Below are 14419 nucleotides of genomic sequence, written 5' to 3'. Positions count from 1 at the left end.
CATTCTTTCAACCAGCAGAGGTCACTTTTGCTTTGTAAATAATTTGAGAGTACACTGTGGCTGTAACTGCAGCCTTTTATTTTAGTCTTCAATATGTAAGCATGTGGCATCTGCAGGAAACTTGTATGAGGCTGTGAAAATTAGAGATGCTCAGTAACTTGTAATATTATTGATGAAATTCCTGTTCCCTCCTCGTTCTCACAGTCCAGATGGACGCTTGTGTAGGAAAAAGGATAGAGACAGAAGGCAGAGAGAGCCAATTTATGTGGGTAAACAGGGAGGGAGGTGCTGACCCGCAGAATAAAAGAAGCGTCTGAGCAGGAGGTGGACTAATTTAACCGATCTTTACTTCGCCACAATCCTGAAGCCCTCTCAATACCTCTCTGGCCTTCATGAAAGAGCACTTGAAGGGTTGAAAAACATTCCAGAGAGACAAAGTACCTGGTGACAGAGAGCAGCTTTACTTTAGAGCGAGAGCAGAAGAGAGAGAGGTTGTTATCATAATTACAATATCCTTCACATCCTCAACCAAGACAACTGATTCTGTGTCTTTGCCTTAATTATGGCTAGTTTCATTAATGTCGTCTCAGTTTCACTTTGGTTGCCCTGAGGTTATTTGTCACTCTTTCCACTGTGTTAGGGTGCTTCCATAGTGTGTTCACAGGGAGTGCATCCAGAGAAGACAATTATATCTGAGATAAATACATGAACAAGTGAGATAGCTTATCTATGTCTTTGTAACTAACTGAGATGTGATTTGAAGGAAAAGCCCAAAAAGTATCCCTGACAAAAAAATTGTTTAAGCAATGTCTGTTGTGTACTTCTGGGCCACACGTGAGTAAAAAACAACTCTATCATATTTGAAAATGTTGCATCAAAGAAATTAGAGAGCAATGACACTGACAAAAGCAACTTTTTTACCAGTCTGTGGAAAATGTGAATAAATTTAATGCAATCTAGCGCAGCAGTCTGCCACAAAGATACTACAGTGAAAGACGTATTGATTGTATTTAGAATTTTGCATTTCTTGAGACTGTGTCAGAGAGGAACTGAGGTAAGTCAGTCCTATATTTTCTGTTCTGTTGCTCATTCTACACATACTGAAGATTGACTTGTACACCTCACAATATACCCTGCACACTAACACCATAACCCTGAGAACGTTGAATGAACACCTCACTGTACTTCCACAAATGTAGTAGGGGGAGACTGTTTTTTTTTTGTTTGTCTCAGCACCTATAATTCGCTGAATTTTTATGTTAGAGCTTTCAAATTTTGACACAAAATACACTTATTTGTCTCACGCAAATAGCAATGTTTCCAACTTCTCAAACTATATCACAGAATCCAATAACTGATGTCAAATACAAGGAGTTCCATCATTACAATCCGCCCCACTACCGAGATAAGTTGTAGCAGTAAGAGTGAATAATTAAAAATTGCATGATCACAAAAAATAAACAAAAAAATTGTTGTTTACTAGTACCTGTCAGATGTAATACTTCATGCTAAGAGAGTCCAAGTCTGCTGTCTCAGTCAAGTAACCATTCAAGACATCCTTTTGCTGTACATTGAAAAGTTTTGACTGCCGTGATACAGGGCAGCTGCGTTGATTTTCTTTCTCTGAGGGTTTGTCATTTATTGCAGTATCTGCTCGGTGTCACGTGGCAGATAAAGTATTATTTGGTGACAAACCTTACTGTCTTTCCCTGCCTCACCTCATCTGATGCGGACTTTAGTAAATGTGCAAACAACCCCTTATCAGTTTTTCTCAGCAACTTTCCTGGTCCTTTCATAGATAGATAGATAGATAGATAGATAGATAAGTCTCAAACTTGTGATGTCATCAGGTATAAAGTCTGGAGCTGCTCCTTAGACAATGAATGGGACCCTGATTTTATGGACCCACAGAATGTTTTTCTTCTCTTTTGTACCCAAAATGAGCTTTATTCTGTTGTAATGTTCTCAGTTCTGACACAGGAAATGTACCAATACTGCCTGGGGTGCTCCCAGTGTCATATAACATCTTTCCTAATTCATTGTCTACAGAGCAGCTCCAGCGTTTATACCCTATGATGTCACAAATTTGAGTTTTAGCACTCTATTTTTTGGAGTTGGAGGAGAGTTGTTCATGTTAACTAATAATTTTAGACTGTCCTCGACCATAGGAATAATATGCATGAATTTTGAAAATTGGCATAGTTGCCCTTAAAATCCTTAATGGTTGCAAAACATTGACTGTGTTTGTTGATTTGGCATGGTCTAGCAGTTCTTTGAGACATTAGAGAGAAATGGAAGCTCAATTTCAAAAACAAGCTGTTGGTGAAAGAAAAAGGAAATGTGAAACTAAAAGTAAAACAACAACTGATACAATAGTGGGGCGAAATTATGTCTAATGGAAAACTCTACTGCTGCACAAGGAGGGGTTGTGGAAAAGTCAGTGGGAAACTTTAAAATGTACAAATCCTAATATGACTGTGATTTTAGAAGAAACCCCTAAATTGAGTTATACAGTCTTTTAGTCTGCACTTCTCTCCCCCTTCTTATAAATTCTTTGCCACAGCATATATAGCTTTCATGTTGATGCATTGCACTCAAGGCAAAATATTCTGACTGAACTTAAGAACAATGGGAATATTCAATGCACTCATTTTACCCACTTTGAGAGATTTTTTTTTTTTTAAGACATGCTCGTGTGCACACTCACACACAAACGTTTGCACTATAGAGTTGCACATGAATGGGATGGTGGGAGAGTAATTGTATCCCTTGTGGCTCTTCAGAAGACAGCACTGAGACTCAAATTAAAGCACTGACCTGGTTAGCTTTCTGTCAGCAGGAGTGGGTGCAGTCCCTCCAACCCCCATCCAACACATGCATTACTTTGCAAAGATTATTTGTTGACTGACCATGAGCAGCAACCACATATGTCTGCATGTGACAGACCCATTCAGCCATGACTGACCAGCAAGAGCAAATGTTAAAATTCCTAACCTTAAAGTGTCACTTAGGAAATTCATTTGGGTATCACCAGTTCAACTCCACAGAAATAAATTAGACCACATAATGTTTTCTTTGAAGTTTACAAGATTTATGGGAAAAAATATATCATATGAGATAATAATAATTCAGTGATAGAATAGGATTGAAATATCACATTCCTGTGCCCCACATGATATAAATGTTGTAATTTGTCTCCAGGGACGTGTAGCCAGATGAAAGTTTTAGACCTTTTTTACTACAGACATTTTGACTTGTCTAAGAATGACAAACGAGGGTTGAGGTAACAACATTAATGGTGGCTTAGTTCAAAATGTCCCAAGAGGCCATCAATGCACCAGGGCCCTGCAACTGTCAAAACTAAATGAGATGATATGCAGCCATCATTGATGTTACATTTCCCATTATTGTTTGTTGCTATTGTGCCACCTGTAGGCAAAATGCTGTTAAAAAAATTACATTTTTGATGTAAATATGGTTTCAGGTGTGTGATGTGCACAAGCAAAAATTATGGCAAAAAATTGATCTGTAACTTTTCCACAAGGTCAGTCAAATGTGTTGTTTACCAAATTTTGGACACTAGATGAAAGTTGTAGAAGTGGTGGGTTTTTTTTTGTTTGTTTTCAAAAAAATTATAATGGTGTAAAACCTGTAGACAAAAAAGCATGGCCTATATGACTGCCCATTCATTCATTGTGTTGGACCAGTTTGTGAAATGTTGTTTAGTTTTCCGAAAGGTCATTGTGTTTTGTTAAATGTTGTGTTTTGTGAAATGTTCTGGTGGGAGCTATAGACCACTGTTCATCTAAACGATCAGACACCTAAGAAAAGTTTCTTTCCAAAATCCATCAGAGGAGATAACATCCACTGCATGTCACTGTACCAGTAAATGATACATTTTTGTAGTTCATACAGTTTATTTTTACCATGTAAATATTATCACTGTCAATATGAATATGATATATAACCAATGTAGGATATATAAAGCAGCCTTAGCTCTATATTTATTCCAGCACCTTTTGCACTCTGCACTATTGTCTTACTGTCTACAAATTTCATTGTGTTGTTGATATATATATATATATATATATATATATATATTATATTCAGCTTTGTTGTACTTGTTATCAGTATGTCTATTTTTGTGCAAGTTCATTTAGAGTATCAAAAGCCGGAGTCAAATTCTTTTTATGTGTTCATGCTTACTTGGTCAATAAAGCTGGCTCTGACTCTAAGAATAAAGTGATTTGATCAATCAATGTATGTCGGGTTATCAACAGAGATGACGTAATGTGTATATAAATGGACCATTCCTCCAGGGGGATGTTGCTGTAGGATCTCGACAAATGACCGGTTGCTTCCATTATCAGGTGAGGTCTGGGTCTCCCCGCTCCGTGCCGTGTAGATGGTACAGTCCACATGCAGCTCGGAGTTGTTGCTGAGGAGGTTCCACTGTTCAGCACATACCGTTAAATTGGCATGCAGCCTACGCTTGGGTCCTGTGGCAGGAGACTGCGCCGCTTTTGAAAATGTTACCGTCTTATCAGCGGAGTTACCTCGGGCAGCAGAGCAGGGTCGCCTTATTTCATCTTTTGTGCAGTATTACAGGTGAGTCCGGAATTTTGTGTGGTAGTTTCCATTTGTTCCACTAACGTAATCCAGAAGTTTTGTGAAAGAGCCGACTGTCTCGCGCATCATGCAGAAATCTCAGCGAACGAGTCATCCACCGCGTGCGTTAAGTGTGGATAATTTGAAGTTGCAAGTTTATCAAGTTAAGCAGGTGTCACTTTAAGACCAAATGAAACTTGGTTACAAGTTCACTTCAACGCCTCTGAGCGGTAGCTAGCCAGCGCCACCACCGCGGGTGATGGTGCGACCCGAGGCTGCCATAGAAACAGTCCATAGAAACCGCCGAGGAGCACGAGCAGTGATACTCAGTTATCTATACCGTCACCCAACCTACACTTGGGTCATTGCATTTTCAGTGGCAGCCATATTAGCTCCAGAAACATTTGCTATAAAAGTAACATGGTGCTATGTTGTATGTCACGACAGCTGCTTTTGCAAAATGTTGAGGAACTCACATGTGTGTCAGTGCAGACAATGCTACATGCCAGTACTCTCAGGTCAGCCACCATGTGTCTTCCTGCAGTGGAGCCTCAGGTCATTATGGTTTAATCAAGTGGTGGGCAATTTACTAACTCCACCCTGAAACCTGCCTGAAACCTGCCCAGCGTAGCACTGCTGCTGTATTACAAACCAGAAACATAGAAAGCCAGCCAAACTCTGCCTCCAAACTGTCCTCATATCTCTTGTCCAGGTAGTTCATTATATGTCTAACAGAAAGCAGTTAAATGCATGAATGAGTAGGTATGTCAGTGTGTAACTGAATGTGTTGCACACAGGCAATACCAGCCTCCTTTACAAAAAATCTCAAGTATTGAGATTAATGATTGAGAAAGTTGTGTAATATATATGTAGGCTATAATCAAATGCATTTTATCTAGTGCAAAGCACAAAACCCTGTTAAAGACTCCATAAATAAAGTACCTTGTTTCTGTAAATTACATTTACACTAAATTTAAACTTTGCTGTGCTTAGAGACTAGCAATAAGTTGGACAGTCTTTTACCAGTGAGTGAATCAGGACACATATATCAGACAGTTTGCGCCCTTCACCTACGCTGTTTCCCTTACCATATTACTCTTTCTTTATCCGAAGGTAGGAAAAGGAACCCTGATATTTTGCCTGAATATCTTTGTGTAATAGCTACAGTTAAATGCAACATCTCCACAATCTGCATTCAGAAACCTCAGTAGAGTTAAGTCTTACTTAATTTTAGAGTTATTTGTTTACTGCAGTTTGTTGCAGGACTTTTTGATTGTAGTACATCGCAAAGGGATTTTTATATTTCTTGTTACTCACTTTATCTCACTGATAATTTTCTAACTCAACAGTGGCTGTATTCAGCCATAAAACTGACATGTATGTAATATATAAGATAGCAAAATGGCCTTTGTACCTCAGACGTAATCACAATCAAAAGATGTGGTTATATTGCACTTAGCAGGATATTTTTGTACCCAGCTCTATACCACTGCTTTACATTGTAGTGGGTCTCTCTTGCACTTATGCCACTGGATGCAGAGTAAAGAAGCTCTGGGCTACTATACTATGACTGAACCCATGGACGGCTGTATAACTTTTTAGTTAAAGATTTGACATGGGACACATGCAGAGTGACCCAAAGACCCTCTATCACACTAGTAATGTACTTCATATTCTGTCATTTTATTACCAGGATCCTAAAGTCCATTCCTAAACAGACTTCCCTCAGAGTTCAAGTTAAGTAGCAGGGACAGGTGCCCATTTGTCAAGCTTCTGTTTAAGTCTGCTGTACATTTCAATGAGGAGTTTGACCTTGTGCCTTTTTTGAATGCAAAAAAGACGCACACACCCTCACAGCTAACAATCTCTAGACCTTAAAGGGAAGTAAACGTGCTTTTCTTGAGATATTGTGTTTTATAGCTAGATGCACTGTGTTATATTAAAGCTGCATTCGTCTTATTTCAGGCCACTAGGGGGCAACAAAAAAAACTGAAAAACAAGCGGACAGACGCATATAAAATTTTTAGCTTCCAAAGTTATGCAAGGGCCCACACACATGCCGCATTTTACGCACCCTAAAATCCATTGTTTTTAATGTAAACTGGCAAAAAAAACAGAAGTGAGAGTGATGGCGTCACAACATGCGCAATAATGGCTGTGCCCTGAGATAAACAAAGTTAAACGTTTGGAATGCAGCAATGCACAGTGCATGTCATGTGACAAGGAACAGCCAATTACAGCTGGTAGCTATCTACCCTTTCTGCTGTAACTATCAAATCTATGAAATATATGGAGATTTTTTAGTGCAGGGCTACCCAGACGTTAACCTTTCTCCCGCAGGCAACCTTTTAGTCCAAACACAAACAACACCAGGAAAAAGAACGGCTTCGAACTCAGGAAGTTTTGGTAAGAACGCTATTATATGGTGAGGGTTGCAGTCGCGATGTCAGACGCAACCTGTCTCGGCATACTTAAAAGTTGGCACAGAGTAGCAGCCAGAGCCTGACCTCAGGTCTTCGAGATGGAAAAGGACACAGCATGTGTCCTGGCCCCTAGCAAACAATTTACTGCCTACACATCCAGCACACATGAAGCAATGCCAGCACCCCCTGCTGGATGTTTTACAGGGGTTGATGAGAACAGCTCAGATTAATTAAACAATATGTACGTGCTTTCAAATATAATCAGTTTGCTAGCACAGCCTATTAAGTGAATTCTCCATAAAATCAGCACTACATGTGATCCGTTCACACTGCACAGACATTGAATTTGATGGTAAAATCAAAAATAATGCAGATTTTAGTCTGAACAAACATTTAATACACTCCTGTAAAACACCCACAAAACCAATTTTATTTGGATATTTTCACCAATTGAAAGATTTAAAATCTGACTTGTGTATTAAGTCAGGTGATATCCTCGCTCACTGGCTACCTTGTATAGGCTGATAAGTGGAATTTTCTTGACACTACATGACACCATATAGCTGATCTTGCCATTTTCATGTATGATTAGTGCTCCTACACTTTTGCATTACTGCCCCCTGCTGTTGGCTAGAAATGTGTTTTGCATAATCGCTGTGCAGATGCGCCTTTGTGCAGCTCGATCAAGCCAGTCAGAAAATATGTATGGTCAAAAAGTTGATTTAAAAGTCTGATAAGCCAGACTATCAAACAGTCATTCAGCCCTTCCCTGTCCTGGTCTGCACAGCTGGCTCTGCCACTTCCACCCTAACACCATCACCATTTATGTTCTGATTTCCACTTTTAACAAGACACGCTGCCCTCTGGCAAGACACACATATTAATACACTTGCTGCCACATAAGTGGTGCATGTGAAGGTAATATTGACTAAAGTGCGAACGAGCAGCAGAGTCTGTCCCCAGGGAGCAATGTGTCCTTGATGCCAGGATATCTATAATCTGTTTTCTACTGTGTGTGTGTGTGTGTGTGTGTGTGTGTGAGAGTATGTGAGTATGTGAGTGAATAAGACACATTGTGTTGCATTTGCAAACCAAACTGAAAGTGTCTACAGTAGCTGCTCTTTGAGGATATAAGGACTGCGAGAACTTAAAGCAGTTTCTTTTGTTTGTCTCTGAAAGCTCAAGAACAAGAGAGAAAACATTATTATTGCTATGTCAAGATAAGCTGCATATAAGATCAGATAGACTTTGTTCTCATCACTTTTTTATTCTGAGTTGGAGAAAACGAGGGCACGCTTACGTAAGGTTGTCGTCATGTCACCAATAAAAATTTAATACAGTCGCTATACCTCTTCCATTGCATATTCAGTGCAGGAAAAATACTGATTTCTTTGCTCTTACTCTGCTGTTATTCTTGCTATCTAGCCTTATCATGACAAATATAGTAAGTCATAAAATCAGTTTACTACTTGAGGAGCTCACATGGTATATATTGTACAGTAGTTGCCGTCTGGGTTCAGGTCAGGCATTTTATACGAACTATTATTTTTTGCTCAAGTAGAAGGGTACATACCATGCATCATGCTTTTATTCAGGTTTTAATGGAGAACACTTTATTTGGGATGACTTGCTAATTAACTTCAAGTGAACAATAGCAAACATTAGCTTTGGACTATCATTTTACATTCAGAGCAATTTCAGGAGGAGCCTTGAATAAAGTTAAAACTTAAATAAAGTTAAACTATGTGTTTTGCGGCACGTGGGAGTATTCAGCAAGAAAAGCCTCCATGTTGTTTAGTATGGCTGTTTAATTGGTGACTCATTAAAACAATTGATTTATCATTTAAAATAGATTCAGACTGGTTCAGCCACCACAAGATCCTCGTCTTAGTTTGTTTTGACAGCGAGACTTACTCCAGACAGCAGCCAACACAGCTCTGCAAGCAACTTAACAGCAATGATGAACTCCCAGTATTATTGTATGTTAGTAAAAACTTTGCTGTTTTGCATTGCTACAATGACTAATTTATGTGAATAAACACTTGGAAGAAAAGTGATGCAAGAGTTTGAAAACCATTTGCCAACAGAATCAGAATTTACAAAGGTTTTTTTTTATAGCCAAGTAGTTTTTTAACTCAGATTTCTTACTCAAATAATATCTAATTCATATTCTAGGATGTGGGATGCCACAGGTAACCAAGCATCCAGTTTTCCATTTGTTTCAATCTGTTATATAAAAGCAGTAGTGAGTAATTCCACCAGCGTTTTAGACTAGCTGAGCATACTGTGGATTTAACAGTGGAAATGACAGGTTATCATCGTTTAGCAAGCTTGACTTGTCTTTTGAATAAAAGGATAGGTTCACAGTTTTTCTCAAGTCTGTCTTAAAACAATAGGTGGTCATATGTACATTGAAACAGTCTTTGCTTACTATAATCTGTTCATATCAGCCATTAAAAGATGCTGTCCTTCCATGCTTCCGATAGTCATGATTTGGAACAAAATCCACAGCGGGGAATTGTTCTGTGCAAATATAAACTCCAAAGTTAATTTGCTTCAGCAGTCTTCAGCAGAGTCAGCCAAATCAAGTGGGTATCATCTGAAGTTGCAGTCTCTGAAGTATAGAATACCCTCTTTGTGTTTCCTCTGTGACACTGTGAAATTGGCCAGTGACACTGAAACGCAGAGGGAATTCTGTACAAAACAAACTTCAACTTTGACTAACTCAGACTTCAGGACTCTCATATTGTTTCAGCTGAAGTTTGTGTTGTATTTTTGCACAGAACAAGGACTGTGGATTTTGTCCCCGTCACTTCCAATAGAAGCACAGTAGGAGGGGATGTGTTATTGGCTAGTATGAACAGGAGGAATAATTACAGCAAGCAAAGTGTGTGTGTGTGTGTGTGTGTTTAAGTGTGAATTTAAACCCATGCATTGCCCTAAATAGCACGTAAATTCAGGAAGAGAGCTTCCTCAGCTGAACATCTCCCCACTGTTGCACTGGTATCTGCTGCCCTTTCTCTGTATGAGCAATACGATGACTCATTATACCTACTCTGCAAAAAATATGCTATCAAGATTTGATATCCACAATTTAACATTTGGATTATATTTTGGGTTTATTTACTGCCTCAGTCAGACCAACATATAAAAAGTGTTTAGTATAAACTATATACCATATTTACAATATGATATAATTTACACTATGTATTCCCCAATGTGACAATGAGTCATACTATAATTGGTTAAACTGTCACACCACTCAGGGCTTTTTTTTTTTTTTTTTCATTTTTGGTCATTATCTAGAATCCCTTATAACTAACCCTGTCTCACACATTCAGACTTTATTGTAACGGCAGCATTAAAATCCAAAGGCAAAAAATCGACATTTGTGCGTCATACTTTAGGGTAGGGAAAGTTCCCTCCACAGTGCTAATATTTGAGGACACGGCCTTTTAGAGGGAGATTGGCCAGAGACAGAGCTGTTTTTGGCAAAACAACAATAGAATATTTGGAGTCAGTTGCCAAGCAGCGCAGAAGGTTTTGATTTATGATGATGTCTTCCTGCTGGCAGCTTGTTGCAATTAGTGCTCTGGTTGAAGGCTTTGGCAGTCTAGCAGTGCTATATTGTCTTTTCCAAATCAGTAACGTAATTCCTCTGTTTTTTGTTTACTGGGATCCTGGTGATACATTTCCTCTCACTTGTGTTTCATACGTGACTTTGCTCTCGCCTCTCCTCACTCACAGCTCTCTTTTTCTTCTCTCAGCGATGATGTCATTGTCGTGTTTGCATATCTCTTCCCTTTTTTTTCCTCCGCCGGTCCCACTCTGTTCTCTTCATATCCCTTTGACTTTCCTCAACACGACGTTGAGCTCTCTGCTTTTGAGACACCACATTTCTGACAAGTGCAGGTGACAGAGTGCATGAGTCAGTTATATTTGGACAAAGGACATACAGACAGCCTGCTTTTAAATCTCAAATTCAGGTCAGGAGGAGGGAAAGCTATAGAGACGAAACAAATTCATCAATGGATCACTCAGTCAGCTGTGTTTTATTTGTTGAAAAGCCCAACGCCTGCTGGGGTGGTATCAAGCTTTGATTCCACTCTGATACCCACAGATGTTAGATGGTACTGAACTTTGTTTTAACGACTGATGTCACAGGTAACACCGAAAATACTCTTCACTCACTGATGCTACTATTGTATTTCTCATTTGTCACTCAGTATTAGATTGATGACTTGTCCATCCTGTCTGACATTTTTAAGTAAAAAATGTAATCCGTGCTAATGAGTAGAATAAAGCAATATATTTCTTGTCAACCAGAAAAGTAAAATATCTGCCAGTCCAGTTACAAGCAGTGTTTTTCATCATAGATTAATCTTTAGATTTTTTTTTAAATTAATCAATTGAAGCCCAAAGTGACATCTTTTAGATAGGTTCGACCACTCCAGAACCCAGACATTTCCACTTAAAAATATTATAAAACAAAGAAGAACAGCAAGTCTTAACATTTGAGAAGCTGCAACAGTAGGTCAAATAATCGGTTAGTTGATCAACGGAAAATAAACTGAAATAATTTTGATAATGAATTCATAGTTTGTCATTTTAAATCAAAAATGCCAAAAAAAAATCACTGATTCTGGGGTTTTCTTAGACTGTAAATAGAATATTTAAGATATTTTACAGACAGTGTTGGCATTTTTGCATGATTAAACAACTGCATAATTAATCAATTGTCAGAATTATTTTCAGATTTTCAATCAACTAATTGTGTCAGTTCAATTGTTCATTCAAGGGGGGCATTTTTGCACTCATCATTTAGGAGTATTGGTTTTGGTTTCAAAGCACTTAACATTTGAAAAGGATCAAAGTGTTGACAGTTAAATAAAAGACTATCTAGATTATCATTTTTAAAGGTCTCAAGATAACTAAAGATGTTAGTAACATTCCACACTAACTTTTATTTTTATGCCTCTGTGCTGGCGACCGCTTTGGCTGGAGGCATTATGTTTTCAGGTTGTCCATCTGTCTGTCCATCTGGCTCTGTCTTGTGAATGTGATATCTCAGGAACACTTTGAGGGTGTTTCTTTAAATTTGGCACAAATGTCCCCTTAGACTCGATGAGTCTAAGTTAATTTTATTTAATTTTATTTTCTATAAAGCGGCAGATCACAACAGAAGTCATTTAAGGTTACCTTTCCTATAGAACAGGTCTATACCTTGTCCTTTTATTAAACAAACTAAATACCCTTATGTTATTTATCTTATTTACACAACGCCATGTCATTTCTGCCTCTACATGGTCGCGCGTTTACAATTCTTCTCTGCTGTCTGTATCGCGCTGGGTGGAGTTTTGCCCTGATGTGTGCACACACAAACACACAAACACACACACACACACACACAGACACGTGCGCGCATATACAGGTGAGCACAATGGAGCATGGCTCAGGCCGCATTTTCCTGTGGCCGTCATACAATTTAAAGATGTATTAGCAATCATTAGTGTAATGTAAGTGCTTTTAATTGTTTTGATCAATGGTGTTGGGTCCAAACCTGTTTTCCATTGATTGATTGATGATGATGATGATGATGATGATGATATGTGGTTTAAGTCTTGTTTTTGTTTGTCTCTTTGGCAGGTGTGTGGGGCAGTCAGGTGGTGGTGCCTCAGAGGGTGAACGCTGTGCTGGGGAAGAATGTGACATTAGAGTGCCGGGTGGAGGTGGGCGCAAATCTTACTCTCACTCAGAGTTCCTGGGAGCGCCGTCTGCCTTCAGGCTCTGTCACAGTTGCCGTCTACAACCCACGGTATGGCATCTCTATCCCTCCAGAGTTTATCCATCGTTTGTATTTTCGCTCACCCTCCTCGTACGATGCCACCATTGTCCTGGAAAATGTGGGCTTTGCTGACGTCGGGATGTACACCTGTAAGGTTGCCACGTTTCCGTTAGGAAACACTCAAGCCTCCACTACTGTCAATGTACTCGGTGAGTACGTATATTTACACGCATGTGTGTTCTTCTGTGCAACAAGTCAAGTAGGTAATGTCAAGTACAGCTGAAGCAATTAGTCAGTTAATCAATTAGTTGATTGAATATTACTGGTTTTCTTAGTTTCTTAGTGGTTTTCTTCTATCCTTAGAGAAATTTACAACCTCAGTAGCCAAGTTTACAGGTTTCCCTGACATTAGCATGTAGCATCATTTAGCAGTGTAGGCTACGTAATGTAGACACTTGAAGTAGCCTGACTAGAGCAGATGATCATTTAAAGAAATCTGACACATTATAGCGTCATACGGAAGCCAGAGTAGAAAAAAACAGCAGTCAGAAACAGTGTTCAGAACGATAGAAAACCTGACATTTTTGCTCACAGGAAAACTTTGGCCACATTGTATGTGAACAGTCAGAATTGTAACGCTATATAATACTCAGAATACAAAAAGCATAATAAATCTCCTTTAATATCTTAGGTTTTGGACAGGTGGTTGGACAAAATGAGCAAAAACATTTTTTGCGATTTTCTATTTTTGTACAAAAAAAAGTATCAGTTTTTTTGACAATGGAAATAATCAGTAGTTGCATAATGGGAAGCTCTGAATATAGATGCAATACATTTGAAATTGTTAGGGCTGTATAATATGTTTGAAATCAATATCACAGTATTAATTAAAACATTTTTAAAAATCGCTATATATCAAGATATGACTAATGTATACAATAAATATTGTTCCACTGATATTACATTACACATTACGTCAGACAAAACAAACACATGTAATGCAAAAATGTCAGCAACTAATTTTGCGAGTTTTTCATTGTGGCTTGGACTCACTTATTCAGACAACAGAATTTTGTTAAAAGGATAACTCAATATTGTCATGATAGAATTCAAAAGTTGATAATAATATCATAATAATAATAGTTATATTGAATTTTTGGCCAGTCCGAAGTACAACTTGATCTCATCAACCTTGTGGCTCTGAAACTATGCCCTTCTGAACCTTAAATTGTTTTAGATTACAGAGCACAGGTGTTCTTGATATTCCATCTCCACCCTGCATGAACTCATACGGCACACTTTACGCAGTCATCTGTGGGATAAAATAGAGAATATTCCAAAGCAACTGGAGGGAGAACAATGAGTATTACAGCATCAGAAAACATCTATTTAATCATTGTCTATTAGTCCGTGCATTAAAGGACCTGTAAAGCAACAGCAGGTTCCAATCCTGTGTTTTGAATTTAGCTGAAGGGATTATTCTTTTTGTTTTCATTTGGATCACAGGTTGTCACTGCTGGCACACAAACACAGTCTGTGTGTGTGTGTGTGTGTGTGTGTGCTCACTCAATCTGCTTTGACAGAACAGATCACAGAGGTGGCT

At 38.6% G+C, this 14419-nt stretch overlaps 1 protein-coding gene across 3 annotated transcripts in view; it reads left to right on the top strand.

Annotated features, from left to right (window-relative positions):
* Positions 1 to 4445: 4445 nt before the first annotated feature.
* The window catches only part of nectin3b (nectin cell adhesion molecule 3b), a 32282-nt gene continuing 22308 nt past the window's right edge, over positions 4446 to 14419 (top strand). For all 3 annotated transcript variants that reach the window (XM_033609876.2, XM_033609868.2, XM_033609859.2), the window contains exons 1-2: positions 4446 to 4608; positions 12678 to 13025. In XM_033609876.2, coding sequence (XP_033465767.2) covers positions 4530 to 4608; positions 12678 to 13025 — 427 coding nt within the window. In that variant the 5' untranslated portion in view covers positions 4446 to 4529. The remainder of the gene's footprint in view (positions 4609 to 12677; positions 13026 to 14419) is intronic.

The sequence above is a fragment of the Epinephelus lanceolatus genome, chromosome 11, assembly GCF_041903045.1.
Source record: "Epinephelus lanceolatus isolate andai-2023 chromosome 11, ASM4190304v1, whole genome shotgun sequence".
Classification (NCBI taxonomy): domain Eukaryota; kingdom Metazoa; phylum Chordata; class Actinopteri; order Perciformes; family Serranidae; genus Epinephelus; species Epinephelus lanceolatus.
This window is presented reverse-complemented; position numbering and strand designations above follow the sequence as displayed.